The following is a 22,243-nucleotide window of genomic DNA, read 5'->3' as shown; positions in this document are numbered from 1 at the left end:
CTTTAGTTGAGCTTTGTTTGAAAAGAACTGTATTTGTAGTAGGAAAACAGACTATCTTGATGCTTTTTATAGAATCATAGAATAGTTTAGGTTGGAAGGGACCTTCCAGATCATCGAGTCCAACCATTAACCTAAGACTGCCAAACCCACCACTAAACCATGCCCCTCAGCACTACGTCTACCCGTCCTCTAAACACCTCCAGGGATGGTGACTCAACCACTTCCCCGGGCAGCCTGTTCCAATGCTTGACAAAGCTTTCAGTGAAGAAATTTTTGTATAGTTATGTAGCCCAGAGGAATTAATCCCCATTGAGTTAAAATACTTTCCAACCTTGTAGCATGCAATAACAAAGAAGGAAAGGGGAGGTGAGAAATTCAGTAGCATGTGTGATAATGTAGGCATATAATAGTCAAGAAAAATTCATACTGCTGCCCAATCCTATAATATGAAGAAAAAGGCACATTTATCCCTGGCTCATAATAACACAAATTAAGTTTTCTTTTTTTCCAGCTGATTTTGAATACACTACGCACTTCATGGGTGCGGTTCTTACAGAAGAAACTTAATTAATTCTCTTTCATTCTTTTTGTAATAACAGTTAATCTCCTATCTGAGGTTTATTTGACTGAGTACACTGAACTATACAAAAAACATGCAACCACTTTCTGTCCTAAATGTTGGAGCAATGTGTGATATCATGTCACATCTTTTTCTTTATTTTAGCCCAGTTTCTTTTGTTTGCCTAACTCACTATCTTTAATGACCATGGCAAATGAAAAGGGAAGCGTGATTTACCGTTTCTAATCTCTATGAATCAGTTTCTCAGGCATTCGAGCTGTCCAAACACACTTTAAAATCCATGGACTTCCCTCCTACCTGTCTGGCCCCCATCACTTTTCAAGACTCTGTATAACCATATCTTAGTTTTATTTATAATGCCATCAAGTCTAGGTTACATTATAGGTTGCTGCACTGAATTCCCCCCCCCGCCTCTGCCTTTAAGGGATGTTAGAAAAATTAAATACTACTTTTCACTTGTTGAACAAAAACATTAAAAGTCAGATTCCACACTCAGTTATGTTCACTCAGTGGATATTAATTGCAACATCCCTTGTCTAACGGATGTTACTGCAACATAAATTCGGCCCTGTACATGTAAATATTAATAGACAATACTGACAGAAATTGAATTCTGCTAGATTTTCTGAAAAGGATGCCACAAGGTATAGCGCGATTGAGAAAATGGCCCTTTTAGATATATATTTCAACACATATGACCTATGAAAAACCCAGTGTTTTGCAAAGAAATAGATAAGTAAAGGACATCCTTTACAAAGAAAATTATCCTTTTTTTGCTAAAATAAAGAGTTTGTGCTGAATGGTTCTCAGTAATATTCCTTTAGAGGTCAGAAAACACCTTTTTTGTTAGGGTAAGTATCCTGTGTGCATCTGAATGCTTGCTCTGATACACTGCCTACAACAAATCTGCTCTATACAGCACAATTTTTATGTCATGTTCATCATCATAACAGCCAAGCCCCTTTCTGGGGCTTACATTAAGCAACATAACAAACGTGTGTCATTTAAGAAATCTGCTGGCCAACGATGGAAAACCTGAAGAAGTTGGAGGAAAAAGCTCCATGTAAGTATTTATGACACAGAAAGAGCTTTCATTAGAGGTTACGGGATTAAGTACTGCAAAGATAAGGAATGGAAGAATTACAGTAGTTTGTTTAACTTTAATTTGCCACACTGACAGCTGCTGATAAACTTTATATTTAGGCCTTGCTTGACTGCAGTGTAGTACCATTGAGACAAATACTTTACCAACAGTCTTCCACTATTTTATCTTATATATACAGCTTTATTTTCTCCTTGATACCTACTGCACTCAGTGCACACAATATATAGTGCTCTGTAAATTGAACGTATTTAATCGTCTCCTAAATTTCTTATTAACTATTATGTCTTAGTTACTCTAGGGTACTTAACCATGGATTGTATGCCCAAGAGTTAAACTTCCCATGCATTTTTCCCTTGTCATTAGGGATCCGAATGTTTCGCCAGCTGCCTTCAATGCATTCCCATAGTATCACTGTGGGACGAATCCCAATGTTTTAATTCAACAGACAAAACACGGAGGCCTCAGGACCTTTCAAACTAAAGGCGTCTGTCCTGAAATGACAGATGTTAAATGAAAAAACTCACCCAGCTGCACAAAGAAGAGCTCATTCAAAGGGTGACAGTTACACAACGATTAAAGCTAACATGGGCTTTTTATTTTTTCCTTGTACTTAAAAACCAAACTCTGCAACAGTTTCCCTGAGTTAAATTAGCAACACAACTGACGTGGAGATATGGAAAGCTGAGACAGTGTTGTTTTCTTTCTCTATTAAAATGTGTTTTAAACACTAGTTAACTTAGAAGCTTCCAGGGCCAGAAGCAACTTTTGAGTGCTCCATTTTGACACTGCAAACCTTGTGCCCGAATAATTCAAAAATTTCTTAGTTTAGCCCTGAAGCACTATCAGATAAACTCAGTGGCTGCATTTGTTTTTTATGTATAAAATGCTACCAATGACCCAGGGCTCAATCTCCAGAGAGGCTGGGCCTTAAGCAGGTAGAATTCTATTGGAAATTTCCCATTTGAAAAGAAAACAAGGAAATCTTACTCTGACAGGCCCATTAAAATAGGTAAATGTGTAAAAATTCTCCAGGGTTTGGAATATTCAATGATATCTGGGTGAGACAGGTTAGTACCTCCAAGGCAATGCTATGCTAAGTACTACCCAATGGAGCTGCCCCAAGGGATCCCAAGGATAATAATTATCTAGATCTCTGTAGAGCAGACATGCATGTCTCTGTAGGCATATTTACCTAGAGCATAATGGTCATAAAATTAGGAAGAAGTCAGTCCTTAGCAATTCACATTTGAACCAAGAATGAATCAGCAGGCTTACTGCTGCTTAACAAAGTGCATAATTTCACTCTTACTCAGAAACTATTTTACAGAAATTGGCATCCTTATTACTAAGTTAATAGAAAAATTCCAATTGAACTCTAGAAGACTTTTTTTCCCATTACAGTAACATTGCAGAGCTCCATTTAGTAAAAATGAGTGCTTAAACCTTCTGACAATTTCCTCACTGAACTTGAATTCTACTCCACGAATAACCAACCGTCTGTGATTCTGAAACAAGATGAGGTTCTTTATGCCTTGAAATGCACAGAGCAGGGATGTTTTAGAGTTGAGCAGTGGCTGTAAACATACAGCAGAAGTTCTGTGTATTTGGGAAAGCTTCTGCTCCAAGATGAAAGCCTATACCCAGATTCAGTGGGAATTTTGGCACGGAGCTGTGTGTCCATGGTTTGTTCTGCCCTTATTTGGGAGATGGCAAATTAATAAAATATAGCCATAGCACTCGCACCTCTTATCTTCACAGAAGGGCAAAAAGCTATGAGACAATCACAGTGTTTCCCTTTTGCAATCAGGACATAAATGCCAGAAAACACCTGCTCTGGTGTCATCTTAGATCTATACCTGCTTTAAAGAAAGAAGTGCTGAACTCCACAAGAACAAGAATAGTTTAATTACATAGTTCCACTTGATCACAGGATTCTGGCCTAGATGTGCTACCAGTCTTCCTGGAAAACTTTTGAGTGCTTGGTTTTCCAGCTTTTGCCCTCGTATAAAATAACTGTGGTCATTGGAGCTACAATCTTGCAGAACACCAAATAAATTTCTGTCAAAGCACCACTGAAAGTTGTAACTACGTACAGACACGTATGCGCGATCTAACTTGGCTGAGACTCAAGAATTCAATGGCTTTAAAATATTAACAGAAATTCATACTATCGCCTTCCCTGTCAACTTGCCTCTTTAGACAGCACCCTCAAACTTGATAGCCAACTTATTATAATCAAGATACTCTTTACTTCTTCCAGAGGCAAAATCCTGCCTTTTCTGAAACTAGAAGAGAACAGTAATGACAAAGTGAGTTATTGTCAAGATCTGACTTCCACTGCGAGCATAACTTGTGACTGATATCCTATTGTTATATTTCTCAAGAAGATCTGCAATATTGTTTAGTCAGTGACATGAAAAATGTGCCCTATAATTTCACAGTTCACAGCTATTCACTCTGAGTGCTGACATGGTTGAAATCATAACGTGGCATAATGTTGTTATGCAGGATAAAGACAGAGGATCTAATTAAACTCCCCTTAAATGTTACATTCATTCTTATTAATCAAGAATTTGGGGTTCTTAAGGTAATATCAAGAGAAGTTAAAACTGGTTTCTGTGGCTTATTTGATTACAGGGAAACACAGATTCTCAATTCTATCATCTAGAGCTTTAATATCAACATATTAAGTATGATTTACGCCAACAGAGTAGAGCAGATGGAAAATTTTAGGAATACGATCTTCTGACAAGTATTATCAGAAGTGATATAGTTTGGCTTCAAGTAGCTGCATTCCCTGAAAAACTATGAATCACTGGATTGAGAATTCCTCGGACCCCTGCTTTAGGTAGCCTTTAATTTCATTCAGACACTTCTGCTATTTCAGGGACTAAACAACAAGAGAGGGATTGATCTTTTTTTTTCCTCAGGAAAGGGACACTATTCTTCAGGAGAACTGCCTCATTCAGTCTGGCTGAAAATTTGCTTTCTGGTCTCCCTCCTTTTCTACTAGAAGAGGGTAAGGAAAAAATAGGTGCTATAGCAAACTGTTTGTGTACATTAATCTTCCCCCAAACCTTGGCAACTGCTAGGAAGAACCAAGCAGTAAGACAAGATGTTAGCTTAGATAAGACAAAGCAAGCGTGGGAGTCCTCGCACCTCCCTGCAAGGCAGAAGCTGGCATACCAAAGCTTAGCACCAACTGGTTAGATGGGATTGTCCTTAAGCACCAAAAATTAAGATATACAAAAGCAGACAAGGAGAGAAGAGGCCTAACATCTGTCCCAACAGAGAGGCAGAGAATATCAGTAAGAAGAGGGCAAAAAGAAACAACGGGGGAGACTTAGAGATGTTCATCAGTAGGAGAAACACCTGAAGCAACTGAGAAATCAAGGACTCCCAGGGACTCCCCAAGGCACTAAAAGGGAGGGGTTGACAGGTTGGCTGTAAATTAAGCAAACCAGGGAATGCCTATGAGCAGTAAAGGGACTGAATAACAGACTTTGGGAAGCAGACCACCACCAGATGTTTACTGCTCTGACGAAAACAACGTCCTGTCTAGTATAGTATAGCTCCAATATTGAAGCTGACAAAGTTGAAAGTGGCTTTCACGAATGGTCAGCATTAGATGATGTCCATAGCTTTTTTTAGGACATGGTTTCCAGCTTGGGCAGATATTTTAATTATCTTGGCACTGGGATTTTACTCCAGTCATTTATTCTCTTCAGTCTCATCTCAGTAGTTCCCACCGGAAACTTTTTTTTTTTTACCAGCTGCTTCCTCCACATTTATTCAGACTCAGTCCTGGCCAGCTGCAAACCATCTTCTGAACAGGAAAAACAGGGCCTGATTTTAGTCTGAAGCCTTTATCACCCTTCCAGAGTGACATTGGTGTGGTCACGGGTAGGAGAGGAGAATAAAGAAGGCGCAGCATGACTGCAGAAACAATTTTGCTTCTTTCCCATCTTGCTGTAGGCCTAAAGAGTTTGCCGTATGGGGAAAGAGGGGTTTGTTTACATTGTTCAGTAAACAAAAGGTGGAAGTCAGTTTGGTCAAACACCACCACCACCACCAAAAGACAATGTCTTTTTTCATTCATTTTTCCCTACAGATACTAATATTATGATAATAACATATATATCTCGCAGTGATTACCTACACAGATGGTATTAACACATTTAAGAAACGCTTTCATTAAAAGACCGTTCTGTAGAACACTGTTGAGCTAACAGCTGACTAGTGAGTACCTGCAATTACAGGTGGTAGTTGTGTAGCGTGAGGGAATTGGCCAAGTTCTTTCAGAAGTGATTAAACCTCTCCTTTTCTGATGTTGCTAGTTGGATACCCCAGTACGTGCAGCTCTCAGGAGTTAGTGTTTCTATCTTTCAAAATTTTGCAGGAAAGACAGAAGAAGAAAAACTTTTTGCTTCGAGCAGACTCCCTCTCTACCTGGCTTTCCTTCTAACTTAAAAATGAGAAAGGAAAAGAAAAACAATGTGCACTGTCCAATATACAGTAACTTCAGATCTAGAGTTGTGCTACAAATTACCAATGGCTGGGTTCAGGCAAGCCGTAAATAAAACTGCAGAGCCAACTTGAGATGCTCTTGGGTGTAACTTACAGTGAAAAACTCCGGTGCTGCATGCTGAGAGCATGGCTCAGCCATTCATTTATAACAATAGAACTATTCTTCTGTCTGCACAAGGATAACAAATCTCCTGTTGTTAGGAATCAAAGACAAGTCCTTCAGACTCTAGGAGACATATTTAACAATGACTAAGTGTGTTACTTCATCAGCATTCACTCTTTAAGACTTTCTATCCTGCTCTCATTATATAGTACTTCTGTAAGTGATTGTAGTGTATCCCAAAATACAAGTTTACTGACCTCCATCTGCAACAAAAGTGCTTTAAAAAGGCTTGATGTGCAACAAAGTAAGCAAAATTGATCCCTTAAGTGTTTGTGAGGACTGTGATTTGAAGCCTTATCCTTATTCAGAAGGGGGTTCAGGATCTCTGAAAAAATCCTGGCAAGAGATATAAAAAAAACATTTGGATTGTCTTTGCAATCCATGGCTTATATATTCACTACATGTAAGGGTGGTGATTGGCAGCAAAGACACGTAACAGAAGTAAACTTGCTTTTTCCAGTGAATTCTCCTTAGTTTTCTCGAGTCTTTGAGATTTGGAAGAAACTCAACTGAACTATAAATCCCACTTCAGCATAGTTACAGCACTATTTTACAGAATTTTAGGCAAACATTTTTTTTGGGCGAGGAGTATGCAGATCATGGTTGCTACCAATAGAGTTTGAAACACTTCCACTGACTTCCACCAACTCTATAGATACTGAGCCCAAAGTTATGATGACATAATCTAAAGCAAAGTGTGGCCCAGTAGTAAAACTCTCCGTTCCCAAAGTCAACAGCCAGTCCATTGTCCAATGGCTCTTGGTGAAATGAGAAATAAAGACAGACAATCACTTTTAATATGGTGTCTGTTAGATTCAGCCTTATCATCCCCCTGGTCTGATGTTCAAAGATAAAGCCTCATTAATATATACATTTAGTTTGCAGTATAGAAAAATGCTCTTTATGTTAATGACAAACAGATTCTATCCACCTTTCTGACAGACCAGTAGCTGTTATTTGGAAATGACGACACAGTAAATATGACCTTGCTCCCATTTCCAGAGCAGCTGGGCTATCAAACAGCCAGCCAGTCCAACGGCAGCGCTAAAGCCGTCGAACCTGCAGGCTGCGGGTTAACAGGCAGCTGGGGCGCTGGATCCATCATGGGCCATTCTAATCTGAAATGATTCATCTCAAACAAATGGAGATTTACTGGTGTCATGTTTGTGTAATTCCACTAAATCAATGATATGGTGATATAAGGAGACCAGAATCAAACAAAAGGATGTCAATTACCAAGTAAAAAATTGGCTTTCGAATTTCTACAGTTGAGACTTTACTGCTAAGACAATGCACTTATGCTTCCAGAAGCCACTTATACCACATGGAGTCAGCTGGACTCAGGTGCAGATAAAAAAACTACACACACAGAGAGACACACACACACAAATATATATCTCATTTACATATATTGCTTCAGATATTTTTGGCAGTCTTTCATATTCTCAAACTCATTGCAGTTTGGGTTCCGTTTCTAAGTTCTCCAGCTTCAAATACTGCATTTTAATTCTACTTAATGAATTAGATATGCTTTAGAACTATAATAAACTTTTCTTGTGAAGATATTTCTGAAGCATTGAGTCACATTGCTTACTGAGAATAAATACCTCAATAATATATAAATAATTTAAAATGCAAGAGCACAGTAGGTAATAAAAATACATTGCCATGATAAACCATGAAGCCAGGGAACAACGTTGTTTTAATTAAAAATTACAAATACTCTGCAGTAAACAACTTATTTACACATAGTTAAAAGTCTAACTATTGAATATCCTGGACTTGTTGAATCCAAAAAAGGGAAAAATACTGAAACCAATCTCTTCACACAGACAAATATTGAGGACCGTAACTGTGTTTAATTAAGATCTACTGTTAATAATGGATTTCAGAGAGTGAGCTGCTTCTTTTAATTTCCCAAGGTGGAAAATGTTATTAAATTTGGCCTTTAACTTCTCATTGACATGTACACTTGAAACTTCTGATTAAAATTTCAGAGGTTGGGAAGAAGCACCCAAAATTAAACTCTTAAATCTGGCACAAAAATAACAATGATCCCTGATTAAGAAATCAAATTTCAGAAACTTCATTACTATTCTATTAATAAATTGTTGGGTTATAATTAAAACGGGGCCTGCTGGATTTCTTTCATGTTTTAATTCTAAAAATGTTGGAAACTGCAAAGGGAATTAAATAATTAGAAAAAAAATAAATAGGTTAATGAATATAAGAAATGTGATCCAACTTGGACAGGTTCCTTTTCTTTCTGGGAGTGATCGCAGCGGAGCAAACATTTTTCTCCACCCAAAGGTATATGTTCAGGAAAAATCACAGGTTCTGTCTGCTTCTTCCTTTCTACAACATCCATAGTCCAAAGCTCACTATACTCCTTGCAGCCTTTTCAGAGGAAATCACAGATCTGGGTAAAGTTGTGAAAGTCAGTGTTAACCTAGTCTTAAACAGGGATAATTTAGTGTAAGATTAATCTTGATGCCAGGATTATTTAGCTGGTCAATATGAGCACGTGGTTCTTGTTTCCAGGATGGTGTTTCTAGCTCTACCTTGATTATCTTTGAAATGTTAACCTCAGTAGATGGCAGAAGAGCTGGCACCATGGAAGTTCACTGCTCATCATGTGCAGACAAATAGCTAGAGCTCAGGGTACATGCTTTTGAGTCTTACAAATACTTTGAGCCATATTTTTTTCAGGGTAATACATTTTTGACAGCTTGTTTGAGCTTTTAAATGAAATTCTCAGTCTGCAAAAATACTTCAAGCTGAAGAATAAGAAAGAAAATTGCTTCAAAAGTACAGCTGTCTTTAGGAATTTTTACAAAGTAAGCCATGTTTTTCAAAGAGATAAGTAATTTGAATCTGATTCAGATACGCAATGTTCAAAGAAAGAATTCAATCTAGATGTGGACAATGGCACAAATGGTTTCTGTATACTATTCATGGTTTTTGGAATGCATTTATGATGTTATATCTGGTAGCATAACTAAATTTCCTGATTACAAATAATCATCAAGTTTTATATAGGAAAAAAAAACCCTACAAGTTTTATATAGAAAACTAACTAAAGATATCCCTGCAGTTAGACATATCTCAGCTGTTACAGGTTGAAAGTAAAAAAAGTAATGTTACTAATTCTCTGTTGTTCTTTTGTTTGCATCCTTCTCCACTTTTGAAAAGATATATACTTTGTTTGTTTGGGGTGATGTACATTGTTCACACAGCACACGCAATAGAAATTCCATAGGTTTTCCATTGATAGACATAAATATGTGTGACCAAAGGGAATGAAATAAGGAATCTTTGGAGCGAAAACTAAAATTAAGAATAAAAATGCATTCTGTAAATAAATACATTTAGAAAACAAGGGGAATGACATGCTAAGAATCATCCTTCACACAAACTGATATTTCAATGGCAGAACTCAAAGGCATTTTTGATAAAAACCGAAACATTTGTACTCTATCAACCATTATTTTTGAGGTGATGCAGAGGATTGACACTTTTTATTACATGCCTTGCCTTTTTCCTCCTTCCTTGGAGAAGAGCACACTCGCCTGCTTAAATTCACCTTCTCATCATTTGAATCCAGGGCTGTCAGTGCGGTCCTTTGCAATGGCACGCTTACCAACGCTTGTTACTGACAGAGAACATCTTCAAGATCAGTAGCTTTCTTTTTTTGGAGAACGGTACATATGACAAACCTTCTTAAAGAAGTGCACAATCACTGCTAAATATCACCCTGTGACAGCAGAGTAATCTACGTCTATGGTATATATTAATAGTGCACACTGTTCAAGGAAAGCTTTGAAGTCATTCTCACAAGGATGTTTACGCCCTTTTATATACGTTGATATCCAGGGGAAACGGGACTCACAAGAAGAATGAAAAATTAAACCCAGATATAGATTTTAGTTTTAGTGCCTAACCTGCAATTCTCAAATGCTGAGAAAAGCTGTCTGGAAAGTCAATTCAGTATTAGAGAAGAAAGTGGTTGATCTTTAGATTCTCAACAAATCTGAAAACAAAAGACCAGACCAAGTGGATCAAAATAGGAGATGATGGCACCACTTAATATCTAGGTTTCCTCCTTGCAACATGGCACACGTGTGGATTATATTATCATAGCATAGAAATAATAATTTCCTTTCATCTATCTTGGCAAGGCCAAGTCTTGGCTTACTGTAGCTTCAGTGTTTCACTGGGAAATATTTTCTCAGCCCTTGAATGTGGATGGATGGTCATTATTTCACTGAGGGACATTATAAATGATCACAAACTGACTTAAAGCATATGTAAAACAGATTAATTATTTCTATACACATTTTCAATTGTTACATGTTTTCTCTGGCTCTCATGAAAGAAGAGGAATGAACAAGCAGGTTAAAAGTAATTTTGAAACACTATGCAAAGCTATGGCTATTGCTCCAGACACTTGATTGTTCTATTGCAGTAATCTCATAGCCTACAAAACTACTGCCCACTGTCTAATGCAGTTTGTTGTTTTCATCTGCATCCCTCCATAGCAGGAAAAAAAAAAATTGCCACTTCTTACTTTGTAAAGCCCAAACAACTTTAATTTAATTCTGTAACTGGCAGGCAAATTCTCGGGCACAAAAGACATACTCACTTTTTGATGGATGAAAATTAGAGGCTACTGCACTCACCTGATAGTCTGATGTTGCAAAGTATCTGGATCAGTGGCATTTACTGTTAACACAACGCTGCCAACAGGGATGTTTTCTTGTTTTGTCACTGTCATTGGGTTTGGGTGGAAAACTGGGCCTTCATTGACATCCTCAACAGTGATCTGAACTGTTGCTGTGGAACTGGGGCCATAGGCTATGTCTGGAATTAGCGGGTCTTCGTTTTCTACTTTGATCAGCAGTGTGTGAAACGCTGAAATCTCATAGTCCAAAGGCTGAAAAACATATCATAGCATCAGAGTGCAAGGTGCAAAGACACTTCCTACCACTTTTTCATTGTAATCCATTGCAAACTTGCTGAAGATAGAATTAGCCAGCAAGGGACAACAGCATTCATCGCATCCGATACTTGGTGAGAGTTTAGCATTAGACACAATGGTAGCTATAAAGTGCATTGAAGATAATGAACTTTATGGACTTCATGACAGATGGAGATGTCCCTCTACCCAAGAGCATATACTTCTTTGCCATACCTCATACATATAGTTTAATTCTCATATATACATGCTTATTTATGATGTAATACGCATTTAGCAAACAAACCAGTCACACTTAGTAGCTACTTATGATAAGTAACATGCGGGTATTTTCTCAACTCCTACCTCGAAATCAAAAGCACCACCATGGAAATTGATGCCATTTGTCTTAAGAATTGAAAATGCCTCTATTGAAGTCAAACAAAGAAAATTCTGGTACAGGCAGCAACCGGGGCTATTTTCTTTTTTTCTTTTTTAAAGCATGAGATATAGGATTATCTTCATACAAAGACAGGCAACAAATTTTTCCATGAGACTTTAGAAATGTGGGACCAAAGACGGCTCTCCAGTTCAGTCTGAAGCCATGTCCCTTACTTCTTTGGTATTTGCATCTGTGTTCTCTAACTGAGAACAAAATGTGGCCCTTGAATTCTAATTTTACCCTCAGTCACAAAGAAAATGTGCTGTAAAGTCTCACTATGAATTGTGATGCTTAATGCAAAATGCGTTGTTATTATTTAAGAACAATGGCAATATCATTATCAACAGGCAGGTCCTTATGACTAAAGAAGCAAGGCTACTGTGCCAGAAGAAGGGCTTATACAGATTGTTTGGACAACGGCTGGAAGCCAACTATATATTATTGAGTAATTTATCCTTGCTGTGCCTTCTCTCATGCAGTAAATCCAGTGAGTGGATTTTACAGTAATAATACAGTACGACAGCAAATTGTTCTTACTTTGACGACAGAGAGCATTCCCTCATTAGTCTGGGGATTGGTGTGGATTTCAAAACTCTGCCCTGGATTTCCATTAATGATGGTGTAGACGGCTCTCCATGCTCCAGTTGCTGGGTCATCTCGGTCACCAACGGTTAGGTTTACTATTACACCTGTGACTCCCTCCTTTACTGTGGCTTGAAACTAGAAAAAAAAACATAGCGGAAATTGTTACCATTTCCACTTAATGACCACACACAGGCACACGAAATATCCAAGCCAGCATTAATTATTTACCACAACAGGAGAAAGATGTAATCCTTGACTGAAACTGAATGTTATAGGCTCTAAATAATACATTCTCGCTCATGAAATATAAGGTAGCACATTACAGCTGCTCTCCATTTAATAGATGGCAGATAGGCAGCAATGTGATGGGAATCAAGCTTTGAAAGATTCTGATCACAAAACACCAGTTCATCTCACATTACTGGAAAAGTGAATCCTGAAGATATATGCAGTGTTGCATAGGTGCACGTGCTCGCGGAAAGGCAACTATACGCATAGCTAAGCAGAAGAGGAAGCTGACCAATATAGCCCAGTCTTGCCCTCCAACGTACTATTATTTACAAATAATCCAGTTTTGCATTTCAGACTATTATTTTCATAAATTACCCCACCCATATCACTTTTCCACTACACTTACTAATACATGAAACATTTTTCACAAAAAGCGTTCCCACACCGTTTTTGGAGAGGTTTCTCTAAGACACTCAAAAATAATTGCACCTTATGCTACCACGTTGTCTGCATAACTAAAAGTCAGTGTTACTTTCTTTTTCCAGTGGAAGAATTTTTTATGACCTTGTGAAGTTTGTTGCGTTGTTGTACTACTCAGCAAGCCAAGCCCTACGAGAAAATTCTAATTTACTATCCAGACAAACAGTGTATAACATCATTCTCATTTATGTAGGAAAAACATTAAGCAAACCATTGGAAGAGCTTGTAAGGGTCAGACTTAATAATACTCCTCACCTTTCAAGCACTTGAGGCTGACACGCTAAAAGCACTGTATATAAGAGTGATAAGATAATACCTGCTTTATAGGTGGATAAACCAGAATGATAACATAGCTAATCCTGAGAAGTGCTGAACATCAGCAGTACCATTATAGATCATTAGGAAATCTTAGCATTTCTAGGGATTAAGCCTTCAAAAGTCCAAAATTACAAACTTTAATGACACAAATAGGCTTTGCCATACGTGCACTGCTTAAAAGCTACCTCTTCGCTGACAACGTATCACTCAAGGGCAAAAATCACCCAAGTGGCTTCAAGACCTGAATAGACTAAATATCTTTTGCTCTGTTTTACAGACCACACGAAGCCATAACACTACAGAAGATTTTGTGAGAATACTGAATCCAGAAAATGCATTTTATTAATATATAGATTTCACAATCGGGACAAATAGTAGGTAAAATGGATTTCCTCATAGTAAAATACTGAGAAAACAACAATGTCTCTTCCTGTGTTCAGTTATCTTTTTTTTCCTTTCTTCCGATAGATTTGACTTATATTTCCAAACTCCTTTTCAATGTAGCTGTATAATTTGAGTGTATGCATTCAATTCAAGCTTTCCATCCTCAAACCTGATTTTATAAAAGGTCGACATTAATGATTGGCTATTTCTATCTTCTTTGGTATATTTAACAAAGAATTTAAAGATTCTTTTGATTTTGGTAGTTAATATGTAACAGGCTGTGATTGAGCTTTGTTTCAGACAGATCATTAAGCTCATTTGCAGTTTAATTAACTCTAAAAGATAATATAACAATATTTTCACTTGCTTTGAAACAAATCAAAAGAAAAACTCTATTAAGAATCTTGGAAATAACAGAGGAAAGATTACCAAGATTGTATTCCGTCCTGCTCAGCAAAATGCTGTCACTGGAAAGCACATTTGGACACCTCTTCCTCTGATTGAAAATAAGTGGTTAGCCTGATTGATATTTTTGTATTATTTCATATTGTCTCAGCTTGAGCATGTATAAAACAAAACGTCAGAACCACAAGGGACAGAATTTTTCCCAACAAGTGTTCGGGACCAAACGATTCCTATTTAGCTATGTAAAAAGGTGACTGGAATTCAACAAACCTAATCCTAAAGAACCTAACCCTTAGTTTTGACTGGGCATCTGCTCCTAGTTCATATTGATCCTTCTGAAAAATCCATTCCTTAATCCACTAGTCTGATTCAATTAAGTGTTCAATACTCCCTGGATCACCTTGGGAACAGTAAGACCTGTTACGGTAAAAAATTTAAAGATCTGGCTGTTTCATTCAGATACATAATCGTGAAGCCAGTGAGATAAATTTAAGATGCTTACCCCACCAGTGCCAGACTACGATGGAAAAGGTTGCCGTGATGTGCCAACTAGTTCAAAAATTATTGAAGGTCAGTTTAAGGATATCTAATTCAAGGATATCTCAACCAGGGTTGGCTTCCTTCTACATTCCTATTTCCTCCTTACTTAGGAAGAGTTCTCAGTAGCTTCAATTGCAGTGAGTTAGTAGTGCAGAAAGGGCACGGAGACTTGCTGGGGACATAAAACTGCAGAGCTTCTGACACCTGCAGATCAAGGAAATCCCAACTTCTAGAGGCAAAGGCTGTGCCAAGCCAAATAATTCCAAGCGTGGTGGAACACTCACCCCTAGCATTCTTTGCATTTTAGGTATGACCGTATAAACTCTGCGTTCGTTTATTTGAAGCTGCCTGGAACATTAGACTAAAATCTGTTCAAGATGGATGAAAAAGCAGAATGATCAAATCACAGAAGGTGTCACTTGGGTCTACTCTAACTTTATATTGTAAAAAGTGTAATAAATCACAGATTTGTAATTGCAAAAGACAAATATCTACTGTGAAATAGAGAGGCCTAGAAAAATATGGTGTATATAACCTAGAAGGTGAACTCTTGTGCCTGTTCAGCCACCTTTATATAAAGAATAGACTCCCTAATATTTAGAAAAATATGCTGTATTTATACTAGGTGCTTTTCAAAAACAAAAGAAGGGAATTTAAAAAAACTATGAAAGGACTAAAATAGGAATTAGATTTGCAAATAGAGAAAATATAAACACAGGTTCATAATATTTCAAAATGAAAGGTTTACATTCACAAAGCCCAGTGCTTAACTGGGAGAGTCTGATCCAGTGCTCTAAAATAAAACCCCATAGTGACTAACACAAATAATTGGATCACAAGTTAATTGATTTTACTCCTTTTAAATATCTGCACATCCCCTAAGCACCACTATAAATTAAGAATAAAATAGATGAGTTCAGTACTTTATTTAAACTGCTATCATCTGCACCCACATAAAAAAAATAATAACTTAGAAGACAAATACCCTGGGTCAGAGTTGCATTTGGCTGGAAGGAGCTATGGTCATTTACTACAACTGAGCATTCGAATATGTAACTTGCTTTATGGAGTGATATGCCCTATTGTCCTTTATTGTGTTCATCATGCATACAGCCTAGAAATTCTAGTCATTCTGCCACATTTAGAATTTTATAAACATAGGGGAAAAAAAAGGACCCGTTTCCCCTTTTTCTGTAGCCAAAAGCTTATGAAAAAAGACAGAAAGACAGACAACAGACTGATAGCAACTTAGAAGGAAACAATGAGTCAACAGTGGCCAGCAGTCTAGCTTTAATCATCAGGTTTTTGTAGACAAATAAGACTTTTAACAGGGAACTGAAAGACATCAAGGAAATACGGTGATGGATGTAGATGAAGAGTTCCTCCAAGAGTGTGAGTGTAGCTTGTAAGGAAGCATAAATAGACTTGAAAAGGTAACGAGTAAGCAATGGTTGCTGTCATGATGGACTGATGGGAAGTAGATATTGACCACTAGACATCCTTTAGAGAGATCACAAAGATAGGCATAGAGGTCCCTGAGATTGAAAACAAGCAGTTTATATTTCTTACAACAAAGGAGTCAGTAGAGGGGTGTCAAGGAGACGAGTAACGTTTAAAGCAATGTGTTAGAAAACAGCCTATGTAACATCACCCAGGATGGCTCTGAGCAGAAGAGGTATCTCCGTACAGCTATCAAACTCTACTCCTCCTTCCCCCGATCTTGGAAACCTTCTCCAAACTACGTGCAAAGCTCGAGAAGGTAAAATGAAAAATTATGGTGCCAGGCTGACAGGAATTTTATCTTACTGAGTATAGGAAATTCAAGATGGCAGGTGTCTACTGAGAATAATTAGACCTACATCAAAGGCTTGCTAAAGGGAGAAGTCAAGTGGGGAAACAAATTGAACCACGGCTTAATTTTAGTAGCTGTTTCCTGGTGGAGTCAGGATATAATACAACACTGAGCCAAATCACACTGAGCTCTACAGCAAACTGGTGGGACCCTACAGTGACAGCCCTCACTGAACAGCAAAAGGCCTCAGTAGGGTCTCAGGAAAAAACAATCTTGTCAAATTTCTGCCACGGGGCAGATACATGAAAAGACCACTTTGTAAAATGTTATCACCTGAGAATCCAGACATTAACCCCATCTCAGCCTCAAAGGAAACTGGAAATGGTACCTAACCTCCGTGAAAACTGGATTCTTATCTGACAGCCTTATTAAAGCTTCTGCAGTAAGTGAGGTTTTATTTACTGGCTTCTCAGAGCACAGAGGAACAAATTAACATAACTGGATCAGAATCACCTGAATGTCTACTGTCCAGCAACAGCACGAGCAATAATAACCTTAACACCTTTATGAAGCCATGAAGTAACTGTCTCAGAGTGGGGTACTGATATACCCAAATTAAAGAGCTGCCACAAGCAACAAACACAATGCAAGATAAACGTGTCTGGGATTGGTGATCGTTACCCTATGGCTCATTAAGATTCTGCATGCTGTGATTCCCAGTCAAGAACAAACAAATTAAAACCGCATGTCAGTTTGCATTTATCAGGGCAACATTCCAGTTGAAGGTATTCTGTGCTACTATCATGTGTTTGTTTCCCCATCTATATATCATAAAAGATGAGAAATAATGGGATATATTAATTCACATGTCTCTATTAGAAATTTCCCAGGGAAATTGTATTATTGTATTTGTCCTCCTCCACTGAAGACCACTGCTTTTGCAACCGTATTTTGTCTATCTACTTTCTTGAAAATATAAAGACAAGCTTATACGATCTCTTGCAATCTGCTTGTTCTTTGTCTGTCTTTTACTTTGCACGCTGTCATTCAGGATGTGCGCACCCGAGTGGCCAATATTTATTTTTTAAGGAAGTGATGTATCTTCCATAGCTCTGTATCTGCAATATCTCCGAGGACAAAGAGGTTTTCAGGGTGATCACTAAGGTTTGCCATCTCAAGCACTCAGGAACGAGAATCTCATACACGTCAGTAATGAACATTTCTTGCGGAATTCACTGGGACACAAGGCCCAGCTTGCCAGCTAACAATAAGCCAAATAACCTGGTGCTCGGAGCTCATCAGACTTCACGAACTAGGCAGATGAAATACTGGGTGGAAATACCTAGCATAACATTTGTGCATGGAATAAAGTGATACTGACAACTCTTCAGTCATCTTTCATCTCAGCACAATGACCAAACGTGCTGGCTGCCATCTGGGGCCCCTGGCAGGCTGAAAAACAGAGGACCTGACCCACTGCAGTTTATACCAAACTCTCCACATGAGCGATTTAATTGCCAATTTTGTGTTCAGGGCTAACTGTAACTTGGTATTACATTCTCCCTGATCTCCTCTACAGATTTTGAAGGTGTCTTCCCTCTTAAAATTGTGCATAGCCCTTACTATATGGACACAAATAGCTGCTGTATTTCACTAGAGATAGCTGTATTAACGCAACAGATTAAGTTGATGTAAGCTGCACATGAAGCAAAATATGAAGCACTTCAGAAGCCATTTAGAAGAAAGACACTACATAAATATAAAGCAAAACCGCAGTATGACAAGGATTTGACGGTGTAAACTAGATGCAAAACACAAATTAAAGCTATGAGTCACCTAAACAGTCTTTAATAACTGTTATTGTCTTACTGCCATAATGCTGGCTCGTAGGTACTGTATTAGTTCTTAAACTTAAAGTGTTTCTTTCAGCTTATTCTATGTTTTTTCTAAGTACGTAATATTCTTCCATCTCCCTAGTGAAATTACAGAAAGAATTCAATTGTAGCTTAAAAAAAATCTTTCCGAATATATGAAATTGACCATAATCATTTTGGATGCATTTTCACTTTTTACTTTTGAATGAATTTCACAGGCTATGTATTGTAGATGCCTTGCGATCTTTCAAGGCACACATCAGTTACTTTACAAAATAAAAGTAGAGCTCAATAATGAAATAATGAATATTTTTGTCCACTATATGCTGCAGCCTGCAACAACAGCAACACATCCAAAAAATTAATTAGCTAAATGGAAGGCCAAAGATTAAATTCTGCTCTTGGTAACATGGCTAGAAGTTCTGCAGGCTCTATAAATTTGTGCCTTTTTATTGAAAAACACAAAGATGCTTAATATCACTGATATTTATCATGAATGATTGAAAAAAGGCAAGGGGAGTTCCAACATGACTTTATCTCGTTTTGCTGCTCGTCAATCTGCTTGGCAAAGCACTGCTAAGGAGTACCCAGGAACGCCACAAACAAAGAAACAAGGAATTAGTAATCAGGCTGTTTCCTCATGCTCCAGGTACAAGTCCCTCTGTGAGCAGCTTTCCATCGTGATGAAGGCAAGCTCTCTCTGGGATTCAGTGGGACCACTTCAACAACTCCTTAGGTATTAGCATTCACGATTGAGTAGGGCAGGGACAGAATGCAAAAATAACAGGGTAAGATAGATGGATGGATGGGTGGATGGGTGGATGGATGGGTGGGTGGGTGGGTGGATGGATGGATGGATGGATGGATGGATGGATGGATGGATGGATGGATGGATGGATGGATAACCTGCTGGGTGTCTCAAGAGCTACCTGTAAAGTTGCCAGAGTGGCAATACAAAGAATCCTCCTATCCCTCTTTCATACATCATAAATCTTAGAAAACTTTGGAAGTTCTACAGTGTAAGATGCTCGTAAGATTCACATATGAATTTAAAGAACTTTTCTTTTTGCTTCTTTCCCACTGCAGTGCTGAAAACCCATTCAGAACTGATGTTGTATTCCCACCCTCTCACTCATGTGCTTGTGGAAGACTAAAAAGCCATTCAGGGACTGTAAATAAGTGATGATGAAGGATACTTGAACATAGCCACTTTTTTTTTTTTAATCATTTTGAAGACTTTTGTTTACGCTAGACTTTGACTCTTTCTCAGCCCAGCTCATGACCTCACTGAGTGAAGGCAAAAAGATAATTCTAACATGTATTAATCATACGTTGAATGCCTGCTTCAAGGCCTGTTACCCTCCAGGGTATCCATCAAATGTAGTACAGTTGTCCGAAGATTCGGAAGGAAGACAAACATCTCTCTTTTTTTTTTTTCCTTTTTTTTGCAGAATATATAAATAATTTAGAAAGGATTCATTCTTTTTTTCACTTTTCCACCTATAAATGCAAGGTGCTTTCAATTATTTCTAGAATAAATCAAGTACCCACAAATGCAATGGACACTTCTAGAATGATCGTCATATCATAGAAAAACAAATACTCGTTCTCTGGATGGACAGAGGACAGTGAAAGGTCACTATAATATTTACTACACTTAAGGCATTTTTGAGAAAAACTCAAAGAAATAATATTGTTATTTTCTTATCCATCAAAAATTCTTTCCCCCCAGGTAGAACAAACCTTATGTTTAAAACAACAGCATCACAGAAAATGATGATCTGACCAAGCCTGAAAGAGCAAACTACACCTATTCACATGTTACAGCATCAGCGTTGCCTAGGGACCAGGGAGATATCTGCTTTTCACATTGATGAGAGCACTTGCGCTGTATTCAGGCAACCCAGCTACGTATTATTTCTCCCTCAGTGCACTTCCCATCAAGAGCAGTGTTAAGCCTATTTTCTAAGATGCTGGATGTCTTCTTTAAATAGAATGAACTTTAAATAGAGTAGACTGAGCTGTATTTTTCTTTCTTTTTCATCCATTGCATTTTAGGACCAGAAAGGTTTTACAGGCTTTTCCCCCATCCGTCCACAGAGTTCTCACTTATGCTAATGATGGTCATGAGGGAAGGGAAGGAGGCCTTGTTAAAGGCTCCCCTTCCACTTTTTGCACAGACTTTTTCATACCCAAACCAATTTTTCAGATGCTGAAGATTAACATCTGAACATCTACGGTCGAGCTTACTGATACTGCCTTACTAATAGAAAAAAGTATGGAAGACACTTACTCATATTACAAGGAATTCATGCAAAGTCTCTTATGCCACTAAGACTGCTTCACATGCCAGTCCCAGCTACAGGTGGGATATATTTGCTCCATGGGTCAAAACCGTAAGCAACAAAGTCTGGGAACCTGTAGGAGGAATAAGTCAAGTTTTTGGGGTTTTTATGGACATGGAATGGGTTCAGAAAAGATGTCCTCTTTAATTGTTGAAGTTGCTATCTGTACCATTTAGGCTCCTTAATAGCAGGACGGATGAATTCACTCCTCGCTGAACATCAAAGTGGTAGGTAAAAGGGGAAATTTATCACAACAGAAAGATTATTTTGATAGGATTGACTTTAACATGCGTATGCAGAGACCAGTCAATTTGCTAGATAGCCTGGGAGATTTAGAGGAACGAAGGAGAAACTACTCTAGTGGTTTTAGTGTCCTCCCGGGTATAAATAAATGCAACGTGGCCTCTGTACTGATGGGGAAGGAGCTGGGCAGTGACAAGAGTTTCAGTAGATGAAAGCTACTGATGATTTTTAAATTATTGTCATGTTTACGTTTAAGAAGTAGAAAAAGGGATTTTGTGGCTTCTCTTTAGGAAGGTAACTTCCAGGATTTCTATTCATACATGTATGAAAACTGTATTTTAGTGCTATACAAAAGCAAACTAATGGAAGAAGTTAAAAAAAAAAAAAAAGAATGCTTCACTAAATAGGTCAAAGAACAAAAATTTCCTAGATAAAATTCTAGAGGGATCTTGTTCATCTGTATAACTACTACTACTACAGTTACAAACGAATGTTCTGTGAAAACCTAATTTCATTATTTAGTACGTTTTTATTTAAGACAAACCTGTTACTCCTCTATACTATTATTTGAGGACTCAACAATGAATAAGATATTTTATTGAATATTTTAACAAACATGCCCTTAGAACTGCCATGAGCTACGACTGTGCACAGATCCGATGAAAAAAAAAACAAACCCAAAACCCCACACCAAGAAATCCATTCTGGCAAGCAAGGGTTTATACACGTCTTGATAGGGAAAAAGAAACAGAAAAAAGAAAAAGCTCTTTAAGATGATGCTCTTTATTACTCAGGAAATCATTACCTAAAATGGTGTAACCTGTTCTGGGAGTGATTTTTCTGTGTCTTTCACTTGCCCTATATGAACACCAAATAGAAAATGCATTCCAAGCTTTTTGTATGCACATAGTCTAATTTTGAATAGTCATCTCCAGTGAGTCAGCACCAGTACTGACAACCTGAATCTGAGCACAATTTTCTCTAAAAGCACTTATTCGAGATTTAAGGAACCTAAATGACAAGCATATGATTAAGTTCTTTGGCAATCAGCTCCAATGGTTACTTGTTTGATGTTTCAAATTATGATGATGATTACCTCTCAACTATGTATAAATAAGGAAATAATAATTTAGTCTATGAAGCTCATATATAGACACCAACTTCATAGTGACCGTCGCAATGTTTTGGAACCCAGTTAGTTCAAGATCAGGTTTAAAACGTAGGTTAAATACAATTTGATTATTGAATAGTAGATGGAACTAAGTCACAAATTAG

At 37.8% G+C, this 22,243-nt stretch overlaps 1 protein-coding gene across 2 annotated transcripts in view; it reads right to left on the bottom strand.

Moving 5' to 3' along the window:
- The window catches only part of CDH13 (cadherin 13), a 507,409-nt gene that overhangs the window by 53,258 nt on the left and 431,908 nt on the right, over window positions 1–22,243 (bottom strand). For both annotated transcript variants that reach the window (XM_054197627.1, XM_054197628.1), the window contains exons 9-10: window positions 12,309–12,491; window positions 11,055–11,308 (exon numbers count right to left, since the gene is read on the bottom strand). In XM_054197627.1, coding sequence (XP_054053602.1) covers window positions 11,055–11,308; window positions 12,309–12,491 — 437 coding nt within the window. The remainder of the gene's footprint in view (window positions 1–11,054; window positions 11,309–12,308; window positions 12,492–22,243) is intronic.

The sequence above is a fragment of the Rissa tridactyla genome, chromosome 4 (assembly GCF_028500815.1).
Source record: "Rissa tridactyla isolate bRisTri1 chromosome 4, bRisTri1.patW.cur.20221130, whole genome shotgun sequence".
Classification (NCBI taxonomy): Eukaryota; Metazoa; Chordata; class Aves; order Charadriiformes; family Laridae; genus Rissa; species Rissa tridactyla.
Note: the sequence above shows the minus strand (reverse complement) of the source record. Positions and strands in the feature narration are given on the sequence as shown.